We start from the raw sequence: 18,834 nt of genomic DNA, 5'->3' as shown, positions 1-18,834 counted from the left end.
CTCCTCTGCGAGGCCACATCCCTCTAGCCTCCTTTAAGTGCGTCCCTTGGTGCTTCGTTCGCAGCTCCCCTCGGTCTGTCAAATGCGCGGGGATGGGAGGCGGGAAACTGTGCCCAATCCCCTGCTTCTCTGGGCCAGTTTTCCCTTTACGCCCACGAAGCGCTCTGAGGGCAGAGACACGCGGCGGAGACACCGGTTTCCACAACAGGCTGGTGGCCAAGCGCCTACTACATCGGCTCTCCAGGACTGGCGCCTGGACCGCACTTCCCGCGGCGCCCTGCCCCGCGGCAGCCGGCGCTCAGCCCCTCCACCAGCCCAAGGCCACTACGCATGCTCCGCACTTCCGGCCCCGCGAGGTCGGGGGCGGGAGCTTGACGCGCCTGCGCAGCTGCTCACCCGGCTTCCGGGCGGTGGAGGCGCTATGGGTCTGAGGGCTAGTGTCTTCGCGTAGCGGCGGTGTAGAGGCGTGCGGGCCCAGAGGTCCGGCCCGAGGGCTCAGGACCGGGGTCTTTGGGAGAGGCCGGGGGTCGCAGAGAGAACCTAGGATCGCCGCCCACCGCCACCACCAGGCATGTCGGCCGAGGCCTCGGGCCCGGAGGCGGCCGAGGCCCCGTCCCTGGAAGTCCCTAAGCCCTCAGGTCTCGAGCCTGGCTCCGCCGCCTACGGTCTCAAGCCACTGACCACGAACAGCAAGTACGTGAAGCTGAACGTGGGCGGCTCGCTGCACTACACGACGCTGCGCACCCTCACGGGACAGGACACCATGCTCAAGGCCATGTTCAGCGGCCGCGCGGAGGTGCTCACTGACGCCGGAGGTACGCGAACTGCCCTTGCTTACTGTCCTGCGTCCTCCAGATCCACGTCTCCCTTTCCCGTGGTCTTTCCTAGCCCAGTCTCCTCATGCCCGTTCTCTGCCACCGTCCAGTCAATTCATTCTCACCCCCTCCAGCCCTCACATCCCGTCTCATCTCGCCTGGCTCGGTCATGATCGCCCTCCTCCCCCGGTCTTTACCCCCAGCAGTAGTAACCAACATTCATGGACATCCCTCCCCCCCGCACCATCCCCCCGCCCCTCCAGCTACTCTGCCGGGCGCTATGGTAAGTGATTCAACATGTCAGCTCCCAGTTTTCATGACTGCTTCCCACTGACTCTCCCACCCTTCACGCCTCAGCTCAAAAGACTTGGGAACCAGCCCAGCTGCCAACATCCTTCCAGGCACCCTTCATCAGTTTCTTCCACCTGCCCAGCCTTTTGTTCCCCTCTCTACCTCAGCGCTGCCAACAGCCATCCCCGAGAGTTGGAGGATCTTGTCGGTCTCCGTTCCCCTAACGCAGGTTCCTGTACACTCTAGGACTCCATCTGTAAATACAGACTGTAGAAGGAGAGGGCAGCTTTGGGTTTGCCAGGGACGCCAGAGCGGAGAGTGGACAGTTGTTTGGCAGGCGAGCCCCTTACCTTCCCGAAGTGTTGCATTCAGGTCTGGGCCCCATATGCCCAAGTGGAACCTTAAAGTTTGGTGGCAGGGTTGAGGGTGGTGGAGGTGGAGTGGATTCAGAAGGGGTTAACGAGGGTTGTGAGAGCAGGAAAGTAAAATTTGGGGAGGTAGAGCTCAGCCTTCAAATACCTGAAGGTGAAGAATTTATTTATTCAATAAGTATTTGTAAAATGCCAGTGCGGGAGATAGTTTGGTACACAAATCTGATAAGCTAAGCCTTATGGAGTTTTCTTTTTTTGTGGGGGCAGGGGGAGAATAAGCAAGTAAACATGCTAAAACAAAAGCGAAATATGTAATTTCAGATAGCACTAAGTATATTATGAAGAATAGAAGGAAGAATATATATCTTTATATTCTATGAAGAATATAAAGGTTAAAATGGTAGTAAACTGGACGGTGGGGTGGACATTCTAATTAAATAGGATGGTCAGAATTAGCACAAGAGGTTAGAGGTTTATTGATAAGGTAATCTGTACGAACTCTCTGATGGTGAGAACCTTCTCAGTGTAGCACAGACTTGGGAGGGAATTAATTCTCTGTGGCTGGCTGTGTTAAAAAGGGGCTTATGGGAGAACTCACTGGAGATGTTTTAAAGGGATTTTCTTAGCTATGGCACAGGCTTGAGACAGATCAGTATTAAGACTTGTGGCGGGCTTCCCTGGTGGCGCAGTGCTTGAGAGTCCGCCTGCCGATGCAGGGGACACGGGTTCGTGCCCCGGTCTGGGAGGATCCCACGTGCCGCGGAGCGGCTGGGCCTGTGAGCCGTGGCCGCTGGGCCTGCGCGTCCGGAGCCTGTGCTCCGCAATGGGAGAGGCCACAACAGTGAGAGGCCCGCGTACCGCAAAAAAAAAAAAAAGACTTGTGGCTTTTGAATCCTTCTTTCATAAAAATTCAGTAGCTCCACAGCCTTTAGCAAAGCCATCCTTCCTCCTGCCTCTCCCCACCGCACCAGGTTGGGTGCTGATTGACCGGAGCGGCCGCCACTTTGGTACAATCCTCAACTACCTGCGGGACGGGTCCGTGCCACTTCCTGAGAGTACCAGAGAACTGGGGGAGCTTCTGGGCGAAGCACGCTACTACCTGGTACAGGGATTGATTGAGGACTGCCAGCTGGCACTGCAGGTGAGGGTCCCTTCCCCCACTCCGGAGTCCCACCCCTATGCTCATGTCCCTGGGAGAGCTGCCCAAGCAGTTAGCTATTAAGATATTAAAGAAAAACAAAAGGAAGTCTGGGGCACTGCCTGGAGGAGTTGCCTCTGGCCTGGCTCTGACTGGCCATGACACCGGAGAATTTGGGGGTACTGTCCTCTGCATTTCTGCTGTGTCAGGCAGGGCCCCCCTTACCACCTCATGCCAAGACTACTGCAGTGGTTAAATGACTACTGTCTCTGTTTCTTGCTGTTTCTACCCAGCCAATCCAGCTGTTACACTAGCACCTGAATAATGATCCTTAAACACAATCCCAATTTATTCTCTCCCTTGCTCAGAAATCCCAAATAATGCCCTTGTCCCACTAAGGGGAAAAAAAAAAAATCTGCATTTAAATTGGAATATAATGACCTCCATGATCGGGTCCTATCCTGGGAGGCAGCATTCCATCCCTCCCAGGGCTTTAAATAATTCTTTTTTTTCTAGCAGTGAAATACAATAGAAGCAGTCACACCCAATAAAACAGGGTTGGGGGTTCCAGGGCCCCACCTGCTGGGCTTCTTTTCTGGGGCTCTCTTAGGATTCTGAGGAGAAGAGTTTGGAAAGCACAGCCAGGAGATATGGGTTAAGTGTCACCTCCACCACAGCTGACTGAGTGACCTTGAGTGAGTCAGTTCCTACCTCTGACATTCTGTTCTCATGTTCCAAAAGATAGGGAAATGAGAAAAATATGTGCAGTGTAGTGAGTTTCACATAAAGCCTTTTATTCTGTTCTATTTTTACAATGTTAAAAGTGTCCTTTTATGATACAATATTAATAGGAGATTGTAAGAATTTCTTTTTTGATGCCCTTTATATTCAATATATTAAAAAGTGGCAACTATGAACAATTTTCTGTTATCTTGGGGAATACTTACTGGACCTTGAAATCCAAAAGTATAGAATTCCTTTGGGCAATATCCATGTTTTTCAAGCTTTTTGACTGCATCTCATAGAGAAAAATGCATTTTATACTTGCATATATATGACTGAAATAAGTTTTATAAAATGATACTTTTAGTGAAATACACTCTGAGATATTCTGTTTTCTTTCTTTCTAATGCCGTTTGGGACCCATTAAATTTATTTCATGACCCATTAGTGGGTTACCACTTGCAGTTTAAAAAACATCAAACTAGATGATTTTGGAGGTGCATTCCTGTTCTGTAACTTTACATTTATCTAATGTTATCTCACATCCACTGTGTGTTAGGATTGGTTCTGTTACCTTCTTGTACCCCTGTTTGACATAAAAAGAAACACGAGGGAAGCTGGGGATATATTCAAGGTGAAAGAGCCGGTAAGCAGCAAAGCTCAGAGTCAACCCCAGGTGCCTGACTCCCAAGTGCAGTGCTTTTTCTTCTGTGCTCAGCTGCCTCCTTTCCAAGCCTCCCCGAGACCATTCTCATTCCCCACTCCACTCAGCTAGAATATGCTTGTTTGTTTGGAGGTTTTGGGTTTGGAGGTTTTTGTTTGCTTGTTTCTTTCTTTCTTTTTGGCCGCCCCGCGTACCATGCGGGATCTTAGTTCCCCGACCAGGGATTGAACCCGTGCCCCCTGCAGTGGAAGCTGGGAGTCTTAACCAGTGGACCACCAGGGAAATCCCGTTGTTTTTAAGATTCTGGTACAGAGAATTGAGTTCACCATACTTCTCAGTGTGTGGCACTTAAACATCATTAGTCTATGCAGATCTTTTCTCTTTTTATTTTTTCCTTCATTCCCAGTCCCCTGCCCACTTCCCTTTTCCCCATAGGTACCCTTCCAGTTCTAATGTTTTAATACATTTCCTTGGATTATGTTTGTACCGTTAAAAAACTAAAACATTGTTTTGTATACATATGTATTTTAAATTTCCATAAATGTCATTGAGCTATGGATTGTGTGTTCTGTTTCTTAATTCAACACTTTTTCCAAGTTCTATTCATGCTGCTGTATGTACATTTAGTTCTTCGCTTCTGACCGCTGCACAGGAATCTATGGTGTGCATTCAACCATATTTTATTTATACATTCCCCTGAGGTTGGAAACCTAGATTGCCTCCCGCTTCCTGCCCCCACAAACGATGCCACCATGAGCATCTTTGTACGTGTGCCCTTGTGGGTCCTGGGTCAGTGTTTCTCATGATTGTAGCTGGGAGTGGAATTGCTGGGCCGCAGGACACATGCAAACGAATTTCAGCAAGGATCATCAGATTACTCTCCCAAATGGCTGTAGCACCTTGTACTCTTGATGAGCAGTGCATAAGGAATCCTGTTTCTGCATATCCTCAGCAACTCATGGCATCACCCAGCATTCTAATTTTGCCAATCTGATGGTATAGAGTGACTTCATTTTAATTTGCATGCTTCTGATTACTAATTAGATTGAGCATTTTTTCACATACTCACTAGCATTTTTGGTTTCCCCTTCAGTGAATTGCCAATTCATATTCTTTACCAAATTTTCTACTGAGTTTCCTATCTTTTTCTTGTTGTTTTGCAGGAGATTCTTACATATTTTAGCTTAGTTCCTAGGGAGAATTAAGCCCTACTACTCTAAGGCATGTATTTTACATAATAAATTAACTTCTCCTGTGCATCTAGAATGGTACTATTTATCTGACATTCTCAGAAGAGTTGAGAAAATAGTTACTCAAATTATTTGCTGGGTTTTGATATTCAGTGAGGAAGCCCAGTTGAGAAAGTCTGTTTTAGATAATAATTTCTAGTCAGTTTTAGATGTTGCCAATAATTTCTCTTAGAATGTCACCTGTCTGTGGCATCTGTTGTTGAATAGAAATTATTTTTTTAAATTATAAATAAATGTTTATTATTTTTAAAGCAGTCTATAAGTATTGTAGAAATTTAGAAACCACAGATCGTCAAAAAAATAAAAGCACCAAATATCCTTCCAGGTCTTCTCCTGTGTGTGTGTTTGCCAAAATATGATTATGCTGTATGTGCTGTTTTGTAGTATGCTTTTTTTTTGTTTGTTAATAATTGCCATTTTTCCATGTCAGTGAAATTTTATGTAACATCAGGGGCATATACCAATTTCTCCATTTGTTCCAGAAATGTCTTTTATAGATGGTTCATCTAAACCAGGACCCGATCTAGATCCTTGCATTGCATCTGGTTTTATGTTCTTTTTCCAACCCAAGCAGTCCCTTTTTTCTCAAGATACTGACTTTCTCATAATACTGACCATCAGTTGTCCTTCACAGTGACCTACTTTCCAAATTCGCCTGATGTGGTTTGTTACCCTACCCTATCCTGAGTTTTCTCTAAATCAGATGGTAGATTTTAAAGCTTGATACTAAACATTTTGGTTGGAAAACATGTTAAGTAATGTTACATATATCATACTGTGTTATATCGAGACCTACAGTGTTGTTAATATGACCCATCATTAGTGATGCTCAGTATTGGCCCCTAGATTCAGATGATGGTGGTTTGATCCCTCCATTGTGGTTACATTTCCTTGTTGCTAACTATAAAGTAATTTAGGCATTTTATGAATGGCAGTTACCTATCAACCACACATCCATTTATAATTCTCACCTGAATCAATAATTTCATTAGGGTTGTAGAATAATTATAATTCCTTCAACATTATTACATGAAATTATTTACAAAGTCATGCTTTTCATTGTCAACTGGAGAGATTCTTGATTTTAATAGAGTCACATTCCTCTTTTTTTTTTCTAATGGTGTATCCTCTTAGGATCTTGTTTAAGAAGTTTATTCTACATTTTTTATTAGCTTTATAGTTTTACCTTTTGTATATGGAATTCGCTCTTGTAAATGCGAATTATGAAGGGATTCAACTGTTTTTTTGTCCTCTGTGGAGTGAGCTAGTTTTCTCAATGCCATCTACTACACAATCTGTGGTAGCCAGCATCCAAGATGGCCACCGGCAATTCTTGCCTCTTGCTTATTCAGGCTCTTGCTTAGTCCCCTCCCACACTGAATAGGGCTGACCTATGTAACCAGTAGGAGATTGCAGAGATGATAGTGTGTGACTTCTAAGGCTAGGTCATAAAAGACCAATAGCAGTTTCTGCCTCTCTTGGATCACTCACTCTGGGGAAGCCAGCTGCCATGTGAGCATATTCAAAGCAGCCCTAAGGGAGAGGTCCACTTGGTGAGGAACTGAAGCCTCCTGCCAACAGCCAGCACAGACTTCCAGCCAAACTGGTGAACTATCCCAGAATTGGATCCTCTAGGCCCAATCAAGTCTTCAGATAACTACAGCCCTGGTCAACATTTGGACTCCAACTTCATGAGAGACCCTCGGCCAGGACCACCTAACTAAGCCAGTCTCAAGCTCCCAACCCACAGAAACTGTGTGAGATAATAAATGTTTATTGTTGTTTTAAGCTGCTAAGTTTGTACTAATTTGTTACCCAGTAACGGATAACAGATTTTGGTATCTGGAGTGGGGTTCTGCCATAACAAAAACCTAAAATGTGGGAGCGGCTTTAGAACTGGGAAGAGGGCAGAAGCTGGAAGCACTTGAGAACAGTGTTAATAAAAGCCTATAGAGCTTTAAAGAGTATTCATAGAAGTCTGATGACCTTTGAGGAGGCTGCAGTGTGGAACATGTTTACTGGAAGGGGGTGGAAAGGGGATCCTTGTTATATAGTGGCAGAAGTAGCAACACTGTCTCCTACAGTAATGTAGAAAGTAGAAAACATACTAATGATCTGGGTGATCTAGCTAAAGAAATTTCCAGATAGAATGTTGAAGTGCCACAGGTTTCTTGTTGCTTATAGTGAAACAGAAGAGGAGAGGGTAAGCTAAAGGAAAAATAATTGAACAAAAAGGAGCCAGGAATTTTGGGGGCTTGAAAATTCCCAGTCTTTCAGATAACAACTGATGTTAAAATTAGCAAATGGCTTCCAGGCAAAGATCAAACACAGGGCATTCTCAGTAAAACATGGTCTAAAGATGAAGCTGAGGATGTGATTGTAAAATCCTTTAAGACCTCAGAAATATCCAAGAAGATGCCTCAGAGAACCATTCAATCAAATAATAGCACTTCTAAGAAGCTTAAGGCTACTGTCAGGCAGCAGTCTCAGCATAAGCCTAAAGTAGAGAAGAGCTTATCTCACAAAGATGTGTGGGTGAGGCTTTTGTCTAAATGAAATGAACCCCAGGACTCACAAGACACCCATTAAGTTTTTAAGAGAATTATATTGGCAGAAACTGCCAGCTTAGACTGGAAGGGACAGAGACAGTACAAGAGGAGAAGAAGCCTTTGGACTCTCGAAGTTCTACAGGCAGAAAGCAGGCTAAGGAAACTGTGGAGCTGCAAACACAGACTGTCTTTCATGGAAATGGAAGGATGACTCAGGTCAGAGCCAAGAGCCATAGAGAATCATTCCTGGACAGGAGTAGACATCAGAGAGCTCCCAATATTTGTCCAACTGGATTACAGAATTTCTGTGAAGCAGTGACTTCTCCGTGCCTCCTGCACCCCTCCTCACCTTTTGAACAAGAGTGTTTATCCTAATGCCTGTTGCACATGTTGCATGTGGAGTGTGTGGAAGAGATAACTAGTCTCTAGTTCACAGGTCATCAGATCCAGAGAAAATGTACCTAAGGAGCTATAGTTAAGGAACACCTCCCAAGGAGCATTGTCCCCACCTGAACCTGATTTAGATGACCAGATTCTGTACTTCAGTGCTGTAATAGGATGGGACTTTGGGGGATCTTGGGAGGGGGTGAGTGTGTTTTGTGTATGGGAGGGATTTGAATCAATGGGAGCCAGATGGCGGACTGTGGAGCCAGCCTCCAAGGCAGTCCCCAATGATTCTTGTTCCCTAGTACTCATTGCCTTGCGTTGTTCCCTCCCACACTGAATAGGGCTAACAAAACTAGGTCATAAAAGACAGTGAGGCCTCCACCTTGCTCTCTCTTGGATTATTTGCTCTGGAGAAGCCAGCTGCCATATTGTGAGGACACTCAAGCAACCCAACGGAGAGGTCTAAATGACAGGGATCAGATATTTCCTGCCAATAGCCAGCCTGAACTTGCCAGCCATTTGAATAAGCTTTCTCAGAAACAAATCTTCCAAACCCAGACATGCCTTCAGATTACTGCAGCCCCAGCTGACTTGACTATAACCTTGTGAGAGACCCCATGCCAAAAACATTCAGCTGAGCCACTCCTGAATTCCTGAATATCCATTCTGACCCACAGAAATGGGTAATAAGTATTTGTTGTTGGTTTAAGCTGTTCAGTTTGGGGACAGTTTGTTATATAGCGATAACGAATACACACTTGCCCCACTGATTTGTGATGTTCTCTCTATAAATATCAGTTCTCCTATATACACCAGTCTGTTTCCAAGTTCTCTATTGTGTTTCATTGTTTTTGTTTGTTTCTGCAGCAGAACTACATTGTTTTCATTATTATGGCTTTGTAAGATATTTTAATATCTGGGAGGGTCAATCTCTTCTCTTGCTTGACTCTTTTTAAAAATTGACCTAAGTAATAGTAGACTTATTCTTCCAAATTAACTTTAGAAAAAGTCTTAGGAGTTTCTCAAAAAAAAAATCTTCTGGAATTTGTATTAGAATTGCACATCTAGTTTTTAGGTTGGGAGAGGTGAGGGGTTTTGGCATGAAGATTCTAGAAAGCAGAGAAGAGGAAAGAAACCTATGTGTCTGGTTCTGATTCTCCCTCCAACCTTCCACCTAGCCCAGTTCATTCGTTCACCAGATATTTATTGAGCATCTACTGTAAATTGGTACTTATTGTCTAGGAAGAGACCATGAGCAAATATACCAAAAAATGAGAAAATGTGAGGAACTGAGTGCCATGAAGAAAGTGAACTGATAGTGTGAAAAGGAAGAAGTAGAGGAGGCTGCTTAGCCAGGGAGCTTAGGGTGGAGGACCAGCACCCTCCTAGGGGCACTGTTTGGGTTGAGATCTGAATGGCATGAAGGGGCCAGCCATGCAACCGAGTGCAGGCTGTTGCCGGCAGTAGCAGCTGCAAAGGGCCTGGTGGGCACAAGCTGGATGCGCGAAGGAACAGGTGGGGCTGAAGTCCAGCAGGCAGGGGAGAGTGGTAGAGACGAGATCAGAGAGTTTGCATCCTGCAGAGTCTTGTGTGGACTACTAAGGAGTCTGGATTTTTTCCCCAGAGGCAACAGCAGTTTTTGAAAGCTTTTAGGTTGGGGAGTGAGTGACCTCTGGTTGTGCTGTTAATCACCTTCCGCTTCTTCTCCAGCAAAAAAGGGAGAACCTGTCCCCGCTGTGCCTCATCCCCACGGTGACATCTCCCCGGGAGGAGCAGCAGCTCCTGGCCAGCACCTCCAAGGTGAGGCCCCTGAGCCCTGTAGGGTGGAGGCTGGGGGCCTATCCCGGCAGCCTGACCCCCACCCTTCTCCATCCTTTCTCCCCCAACAGCCCGTGGTGAAGCTCCTGCACAACCGCAGTAACAACAAGTACTCCTACACCAGGTGACCCCCTCAGGGGCGGGGAGGTGCAGTGGGTGGAATCCTGGGCTCAAGCACAGCTCTGCTCCTGGCCCAAGGGGAGGATTATGGCCGCATGGGGGTGGGTGGGGTGGGGGGGCAAAAAGAATCCTGCCTGGATGCAAATTCTAGCTCTGCCACTTACCCACTGGGTACTTTGGACAGGTCATTTTCACTTCTGAGCTTCAGTTTTATCATCAGTAAACTGGGGTCCAGGTGAGGATTAGATGATAATTACTAGCATTTCTTATAAGAGGCATGGCTCTAAGTGCTTTACATATATTTACTCACATAATCTTCACAATTGTTTGAAGTAGGTATTGTTGTGATCTCCATTTTACAGATGAGGCAACTGAGGCACCAAGAGGTGAAGTAACTTGCTTAGTGTCACTCAGTTAAAAAGTGGTGGAGCTAGGATGCCAGGTGAGGTAGCTTGGCTCCAGAACCTGCATGGGGTAGCCACTCTGCTGTGCTGGGATTTGCTGAGCAAATGCTGCTTCCATTCTGAGGCCTCCTTAGCCTGGCCCCAGGGGTGGAGGAAGCTCCATTCTGGGCACCAAACTCCTAGGTAGGACTAGAGTGCTAGATATCTGGGCCCCTAAGCTTGGGGGAACAGAGGGAGGAATCCAGTTGTGCTGAGCCTCTTGGCCCCCTGGTCCTCAGCACTTCAGACGACAACCTACTTAAGAACATCGAGCTGTTTGACAAACTGGCCCTGCGCTTCCACGGGCGGCTGCTTTTCCTCAAGGATGTTCTGGGGGATGAGATCTGCTGCTGGTCTTTCTACGGGCAGGGCCGCAAAATCGCCGAGGTGTGCTGCACCTCCATTGTCTATGCCACGGAGAAGAAGCAGACCAAGGTCAGAAGGGGTTCAGGGCCTGGTCAGGGAGGGCTGTGGTGGTGGGCAGGACGAGCACCCTGGACAAAGGCAGCTCAGCAGATCAGGCAGGGGAAATCCATCACCGGAGTTCTAAGTTCTGGGGTCTTAGTTCTGTAACCTTGGGCAAGTCATCTGGCTTCTGTGGGTCTCTGCTTCTCTACCTGTGAAAGGAGGGTGTTGGATTAGAGTGGGGTTCTTAATCTAGGCCAGTTGGGTTTCAAGGCTATCTTGAAAGAGTGTGCAGTTTGGGGAGTGGGTATGCATTTTTCTATATAGAAGAACCATAGTTGTCATTAGGATTTCAGAAGGCTCCATGACCCAGAGTAGGTTCTTAAAAGTTCAGGTGCTTAGAACACACTGAGATTGTAGGCCCTGAGTCATTAACATGGCAATCATCAGCAGATACTTCCTGAGCACTGCAAGAGGCTTGAAATCAAGGTGAATAAGATGCTGAGTAAAGTACAAGCCCTCTGTCATGACGTCTGGCCCCTGAAGATCTTATCAGCCTGGTCCCTTCTGACCTTGACATGAAGGATATGCCTCAGATACAGTGGAGATCTTGAAAGTCTCTAAGCACCCAGTGCTATTTCACACCCCCCTACCTTTGCACACACTATTCCCTCTTCTTAGAATTATTTTTCCTCATTCCTGTCTGCCTAATGGACTTGTGCTTAATCTTTAAGACCTAAGCCAAGCATCACTTTCTTTGGGACACCACTCATGAACTTTCAACCCAACAACCCCAGACAAAGTTGGTCATACCCCCCTGTCAGCTAAACACAATGTTGATTGTAGTCTGCTGGGGATGGGGGAGTAGGAGTGTTTACTTCAGCAGCAAGGAGTTAGCTTCTTGAGAGTAGAGCGGAATCTTTTTTTTTTTTTTCCCCTATCTCTGTAGCACTAGCCAGGCCTTTATCACGCCGCAGAAGCTAGGAAACATTTATTGAATGCATGAATGAGTGAATAATCCAGTTTCCAAGTAGCTTCCTCTGTAATTGGGAAGACAGGAAGATAAACCAGTAATGGGAATGCAGCTTGTTAAAGTTTTTTTGTTTATATTCCTCCAAGCCACACAAGGGGAACCCCTAACTACCTCTTCATCCCTTACTACTGTCCTTCACTCTGCCTTGTTGCTTTGGCCTTGCGCTGATCTTCAAATACACTAAGCGAATTCCTGACCCCAGAGCTGTTCCCTTCCCAGACTGATCTTTCTCGAGTTCTCCATCTGGTTCCTTCCCTCCTTTCCTTTGGCTATTGGTCGGATGTCACCTTCTCAGTGAGGCCTTCTCTGAGCTCCCTCTTTAAAGTTGTAACATTCCTGGCGGTGGCTATCCCCACACCCTTTTCCTGCTATAATTTTTCTGTAACATTTATCGTCATCTGACACTTTGTATCTTATTACATGTATGTCTGGGTCCTCGCTCTAGAATGTAAACTTCCTGCGGACAGGAACTTTGCCTGTTTTGTTCACTGCTATATTCCCAATGCCCAGAACAACACCTGGTACAGTGCAGTCACTCAGTAAATATTTGTCAAATGAAAAGATATACCAAGAGACTTGGCAACAAAGGACAGAAAACAAATAACTCTCTGCCTGACTTCAGAGCTGGACCTTGAAGTATAAGTGTGACTTAGCTGAGCAAAGAAGTTGCAAAGAGGACAGTCCAGGCTAAAGGAGACTGTGACTGCAGAGGCTAGGAGGCTGCAGAGGCTATAAGAGTGGAGAGACAGTGCAGGAGCAGCCTGGGGGAGGGGATGGCTGCGTAGTAGTCAAGCCAGAGGGAGGGAGCTGGGGGTTGCTGGCCTTTTGCAGGTGGAATTCCCAGAGGCCCGGATCTTTGAGGAGACCCTGAACATCCTGATCTACGAGACTCCCCGAGGCCCAGATCCAGCCCTCCTGGAGGCCACAGGGGGTGCAGCTGGAGGTGGCGGGGCAGGCCGAGGGGAGGACGAGGAGAACCGAGAGCACCGTGTCCGCAGAATCCATGTCCGGCGCCACATCACCCACGACGAGCGTCCTCACGGCCAACAGATTGTCTTCAAGGACTGAGCTTTGCCCCGAGTCTTCCTGGGGCCGCTGGGACCCAGTCCTTCTCTCTCTTCCTCCCCTTCCCAGACCTTTGCCCCGGCTTTGCTGGCCAAGTCGTGGGTCCTTCTTCCATCCCTTCATTGCATGGTACAGTTCACTTTGGCCCTTTTCCATCCATTCCCACCTCATTGCTAACCACAGAGTACATTCCAGCCCCTCCCCTCAGAGGCCTTCAGAACGCCTACATTGGTTCCCTCCTCCCCATCCTTGTCCTGCCCTCTTCCCTCACCAGCTGGTTTAGAAGGATTTAGAATTCCCTTTGTCTTTTTTTAGTACATTGTACACACCAAAGTGTCAAGCCAGCCCTTAAGAACACCCACCACATTCTGAGCCACCTCCTCACCATTGTGCAGGGCAGTTTGCCTCCCTCCTGCTTCCCCACCATCCTCCCTACCTCCTTAACTTTGTACTAGGTGGGCCTGGGCCTGCACCAGGTCAGCATCTTTTCAATTTTTTTCATATTATTTATTATTATAATTTTCTATTAAATTATTGAAATAAAGTTGAGTTGAGGGTCTGGTGCTGGCTCCCAGGGAGAGGGCCAGGTATATGGCTTGTTAGGGAGGTACCTGGCTAGTTGGATGGGAGAAGACACAGACCCCTGCCCCAGCCTTTCCCTGGGCTTGTAGCTGTGAAGAAAGTAGTCAGGAGTTAGGAGAGGATTTAAAAATCTGTATTTCGGTGTTCACTGGCCGGTTCCCACCCTCAGCCCCACCCCACCCCCTGCAATGGAGAGGTGGTCCTGGCTACCACTCAGGCCATCCCCAAGTGCAGCATCTCTCCAGCCCAGATGTCTGAAGGGAACACCTTCCTTCAAGGGTCTGGTGCGAAGACAAAGTCGAGGGCCTGGCGTTCGGCCCCAGCCACGTTGGGATGCCAAAGGTCCACGATGAAGACCACTCGAGGCCCATCTTCGGGAGAGCCTAGGGCACATGCGGATGGAGACAGCAGAGCAGCTGACGTTAAGTACGTACATGCCAGGGCACTCACCAAATACTCATAAATGCAAACGCTTTGTAAATAAGTGCCAGACAGTGTTCTAATCCTTTACGTGTATTAACTCTTAATCAGCAAAACAAACTGTGAGGTAATACCATAAGTATTCTCATTTTATGCAAAGTAACTGAGGCACAAAGAGGTTAAATAACTTGCCCAAGGTCACCCTGCTAATGCCAGAGGTAGGACAGGAACCCAGGTGGTCCAGGCCCAGGGTCTTGTGCTATGAACCACTGTGCTGTGCACTTACATTAACTTATTTAATCCTTGCAGTCACTTGGTAAAAGAAGGCAGTTGCCCTATTTCATGGGTGATTGGAGAAATCATGTGACTTGTTCAAGGTCATGCAATTAGAAAATGGTGGTGTAGGACAGGAAGCCAGTTGGGCCCAATTCTACAGCCTCTAGTCTATTCCCCTTCACTCTTTTTTTTTTTTTTGCGGTACACGGGCCTCTCACTGTTGTAGCCTCTCCCGTTGCGGAGCACAGGCTCCGGACGCGCAGGCTCAGCGACCACGGCTCACGGGCCCAGCCGCTCGGTGGCATGTGGGATCTTCCCGGACCGGGGCACGAACCCGTGTCCCCTGCATCAGCAGGCAGACTCTCAACCACCGCGCCACTAGGGAAGCCCTCCCCTTCACTCTTTAGTCACTCATCCCTCCTAGCAGAATGGGAGCCCCATTACCATTATGAGCCATGGTATGCAGGAAGGAGTCATCCACCAGTAGACAGTGTCCCTCGGCCCAGCACTGGGGCTCACCGCCGACCACCAGCTCACAGCCAGGGGGGATCTTCAGGCCTGTAAGAGATCCGGGCCTCCAACATTCCTGCCTCCATCGAAGGGGCCCACCCCATTCAGTCAAAAAGCAGATCTGAGAGTCTTAAATGCCAGGTTCTATGGTGGTCCCTCCTCGTTCTCTGGAAGGTGACCCACGTAAAATTACAATACAGTACTGGATGAAAGAAATGCTAGGAGACAGAAAATGCAGTGCAAAGCACAATCTGTTCTGTTTCAGAGAAGAGGGAAAGCTTCCTAAAGGAAGCAGCATCTCCTCTTGGGCTTCCGACAGTTTAACTCAAGAACCTACTGTGTTAGGCCCTCTCTCCCCAAAAGGTATAAAACATGGCTCCATCCTGCCAAGGACCACACAGTGGGGTACAGAAAACTGAGGAGCCAAGTTAAATGATGGGGAAGAGGAAGACATTCCAGAGGAGGTGTGGCATTTGAAAGTGCGAGTCCTGAAGGCTACGTAGGAGTTTTCCATGAGGTGATAAGGGGGAAAGACATTCTAGGTTAACAGCGTGTGTGTGGCATCTGCCAGGATCAGCCAGAAGGCATTCATGATTTAGGGCATGGTGGGAGGGAAGGGGAAGAAGGGAACAGGTAGGAGATAAGGAGAAAAGATCTGGCCTTGCTCCAGATCTCTTCAAAGCCAGGGTGCTTTGAAGTGTAGAACACATTCAACTGGTAGCACAAGAGATGACTGTAGGCAAAACAAAGTCATGGCATTAAACAACAATCAGAAAACAAGTCTTTTTCTCTCCCCATTTTCTTTCAATCTCTAAAACATTGAAAAGAAAATCTCAGTTTGTTGCTACCATAACTTTAACATCCCCCCTAACATTGCCCTTTTTATGTTTATTTTTTCTTTGGGGCCACGCCCTGCGGCTTGTGGGATCTTAGTTCCCCCACCAGGGATCGAACGCAGGCCCTCAGCAGTGAAAGCACAGAGTCCTAACCACTGGTCCACCAGGCAATTCCCAACATTGCTCCTTTTTAAAGGAGGAGAGTGGAGGCTTCAGCCTCAGACTAGGATACTTTGCTAGAATTTTTAAAGCTTTCTTTTTTTAAGTTTAAACTTATTTTTATGAATAATTCCTATTTAGGTCAAGTAATACTGATTGTCATTTTTCTATAAAGATTCCTTTTAAATAAGTAAAACAAAACATTGGGGGGAGTCAATATGAAGAAACAGTACAGGTGGTAAATGACTATGGAAAAGCTTATGAAGATGGTTTGCAGATCACTGAAGCTCAGGAAATGCTGCTGTGGGCGACAGGGAGTCAAGGAAGATTTCCAAGAAGAAAGGCATGATCAGAGTCACAGCGTAGAAAGCTATGATGGCAGAGAAGAGAGTCTGGAGGGGGAATTGTGGAGGCGAGGAAGCTGTCTGTAAGCAGCATCCACTTACCCAGGTGGCATCTGACTCGGGCATTGGTGGGCCCACAGCGGCCTTCGAGCCGGGCCCCAGGCAGGAGGACGGAAAAGCCAGCATTGCCGAAGGTGTTGGCACTCATAAAGCTTCGCAGCCCCCTCAGTGCCCGATAGGCCCCCGGGCACCGGCGGCAGTTGCTGGGTTGGCACCGGCCTGCTTGGTATAGCAGGAGCTGGTAGCACCCAGGGGCCAGTGGTGGGGACCAGCCCCGAGGCAGAGGGGTAGTCCCTGAGAAGTCCCAGCTCACAGCCCCAAAGTCCCTCAAAATGGCAGGGAAGCTGCTCTCCAGGAGCTCCACATCATGCCGCTGGGCATCCCGTGGCACGAAGGGGGCTGAGGGCAGGTCTGGCAGGAAAAGCAGGCCTGGGCGCTGAATGCCCAGGACCCCTGGCCCTCCCCCAGGGCCTGGGCTACCCTGAGCCGCCCGCCTCACCCTACCCATCCCTGCCCAAGAGTAGCGCCTGGCGTAGGCCCGAAGGCGACGGCTCACTACGCCTTCTGTCCTAGGTCCTTCCACAGACTCCCCAGAGCTCCGTGGGCTTGGTCTGCCAGCCTCAGAGCACCCTCCAGGCCTACCACTGACAGCCCCAGCCCGACTCCCAGCCCCTAGGACCTGCATATCTTGGGAACCCAGGCGGTAGCAGTACCAGAGGAAGAGGGAAGTGAGAGCTCCAAGGAGCAGGGTAAGGGCAGATGAGGCCAGAGGCAATGGCCATGCAGGCATGATGGGCAGGGAGGCCCTGGCCAAGAGGCCTGGGGCATCTTCCAGACCCCAGTTCCTTTGTCCCCCCAGTTCTCCACTGGTTCCTTCCATGGCTGCTCCCTGGTTACACCCTGGGCTGTTTCCCTTCCACATTCCTACTCTTGGTTCTCTTTCCTTCTGAGGTCCTCTCTCCACCTTGTACCTCCTGCTTTCTCGCTTCCTTCATGCACCTCTAACTCTCCTTTCCTTCCTCTCCTTCTGCCTCTCTCTCCTCTCTCCTCTACTTCTTCTTTCTCCTTCCAACTCTCTCCTCCTCCTCTTTCGCCTCTTTCCTCCTCTTCTTTCTCCTTAGAGCAATTTCCTCTCTCTCCAGTTTCCTGCCTCTCCCGTCAGTCTCTCCTTTCCCCACCCTCTGTCTCCCCGTCTCCTTTCTTCTCTCCTCCCTCCACCACCGCACCCCCCCGCCCCTCTTTTCGCCCCCTCTTTCCCTCCCCGCTCTGCCTTTCCTTCTAGCTTCCCCGGACAGCAGTTCCTACCCCACCTGGACCCGCAGCCCTGGGAACCGCAACCAGCAGTCCTCTGCAGCGACTTCTCTCTTCTTTCTCCCCCTCTCTCCTTCCTGCCCTCGCTTCTCTCTCGACCCGACCCACGGGTTCTCTCTCTCTCCCCCTTCCCCCACTCGCTCCTTCCTTGTCCCCCACTCACCCTGACGTCACCCTCCCCACAGTCCTCTCAGCTTAGCTACCCCCGCCCTCGCCCAGTGGCCACCGCAACTCAGCCGGGTTGGGGGTGTCGTCTCCGGATTTGCCTCCCCCGGCCCCGACGGGGCGCCACGTGGGGCTCAGGGGGCACAGCGCCAACTTCCAGCGCCCCGCAATGCGAAAAGAGAGGGCGGGGCCTGAGAGGGGCGTGGCAAGTAAGGGGCGGGGCGAGCGCGCGAACTGACGGCCAAGACCGGCGCTCGCAGACTGCGGACAGGGACGCTGCGGCCTGTCCGTGGGTCAGCCGATCCTTCGACCAGTCGACCTGTGACTCCACCTCCCCCTTCGCCTTCACAAGAGCCAACCCCCGGCGGGAGCCCGATTGATAATGAAGGCGGCTTCAGCCAATCGCCTGCAGCGCCGCGGGCCGGGCCATCTCAGGCGGGGCCGAGAAGAGCTGTCCTTTCTGGTGGTGCTGAAAAGGGTTCTCCAGCGGTCTTGCGAGATGAGGCCAGGAGAAAAAAAATCAAAGTTGAAGCCGCCAGGCAGCTGGCTGGGGTCATGTTGTACGTAAGAGGAGGGATCTCCCCTCCCCAGATCCTGGCCTGTCACCCCTTAGACTTCTCACAAACGTAGGAACTTGTCATTCTTCTGGAGGAGGAGGTAGTGCATTCCACATGAGCTTCTCTGAAAGGGTCTGGAAGAGGGCCGGGGGCATATTGGGGGCGCTGAGCAAGCGCAAACCCAGCTATGCTGCCCCTCAACACCCTGGGAAGAGAACATTCAGTTTCCAAATGTTCTGGAATGGTTGCGGGAGGGGGCATAATTACTGCTAGGACCAGAGTTGCCTTCGTTTCCCCTAGGGGCCGTGGGAGTGAGGATTACGACCCTGGCTCATGTGGTCCCTCCTTCCTCCATCTGCACTTCCTCCTCCTCCCTCCCCCCACAGCCCCCAAATAAATCCCAAGCCCCTCCCTTCGCCCGTCCCCAGGATCTGACGTGGGCTCGACACCTTTCTCAGCTCTCCCTCCCGCAGCTCCAGTGCCCGAGCCTCGGCTCTCCAGGTTCTGCAATCCCCTCCTCTCCCCGCCAAGCCCCACTAGAG

The 18,834-nt window shown here is 49.2% G+C and overlaps 2 protein-coding genes across 5 annotated transcripts; one reads left to right on the top strand and one right to left on the bottom strand.

Moving 5' to 3' along the window:
* The first annotated feature begins 400 nt into the window (after positions 1-400).
* On the top strand, positions 401-13,533 carry KCTD13 (potassium channel tetramerization domain containing 13). Of its 2 annotated transcripts, none has more exons than XM_082600397.1 (6): positions 401-815; positions 2,449-2,618; positions 9,899-9,988; positions 10,078-10,130; positions 10,809-11,004; positions 12,839-13,533. In XM_082600397.1, the coding sequence occupies exons 1-6, from the start codon at positions 572-574 to the stop codon at positions 13,073-13,075; spliced, it is 990 nt and encodes a 329-aa protein (XP_082456523.1). In that variant the 5' UTR covers positions 401-571; the 3' UTR covers positions 13,076-13,533. The 2 variants fall into 2 exon arrangements, with proteins under 2 accessions (XP_082456523.1, XP_082456524.1); XM_082600398.1 differs by lacking the exon at positions 12,839-13,533 and adding an exon at positions 11,428-12,794.
* Positions 13,534-13,648: 115 nt separating this feature from the next.
* ASPHD1 (aspartate beta-hydroxylase domain containing 1) lies at positions 13,649-17,629 on the bottom strand. Of its 3 annotated transcripts, none has more exons than XM_082600395.1 (4): positions 17,570-17,629; positions 16,302-16,478; positions 14,795-14,908; positions 13,649-14,037 (listed from the first exon to the last, which is right to left on the bottom strand). In XM_082600395.1, exons 2-4 carry the CDS (start codon positions 16,405-16,407, stop codon positions 13,928-13,930), a joined length of 330 nt encoding a protein of 109 aa, XP_082456521.1. In that variant the 5' UTR covers positions 16,408-16,478; positions 17,570-17,629; the 3' UTR covers positions 13,649-13,927. The 3 variants fall into 3 exon arrangements, with proteins under 3 accessions (XP_082456521.1, XP_082456520.1, XP_082456519.1); XM_082600394.1 differs by having other exon boundaries at positions 16,302-16,497; positions 17,570-17,615; XM_082600393.1 differs by lacking the exons at positions 13,649-14,037; positions 17,570-17,629 and having other exon boundaries at positions 14,388-14,908; positions 16,302-17,403.
* Positions 17,630-18,834: the final 1,205 nt, after the last annotated feature.

Source organism: Mesoplodon mirus, assembly GCF_964341445.2.
Source record: "Mesoplodon mirus genome assembly, chromosome: 15".
Classification (NCBI taxonomy): domain Eukaryota; kingdom Metazoa; phylum Chordata; class Mammalia; order Artiodactyla; family Ziphiidae; genus Mesoplodon; species Mesoplodon mirus.
The sequence above is the reverse complement of the archived record's forward strand: the minus strand, read 5'-3'. Positions and strand labels throughout refer to the sequence as shown.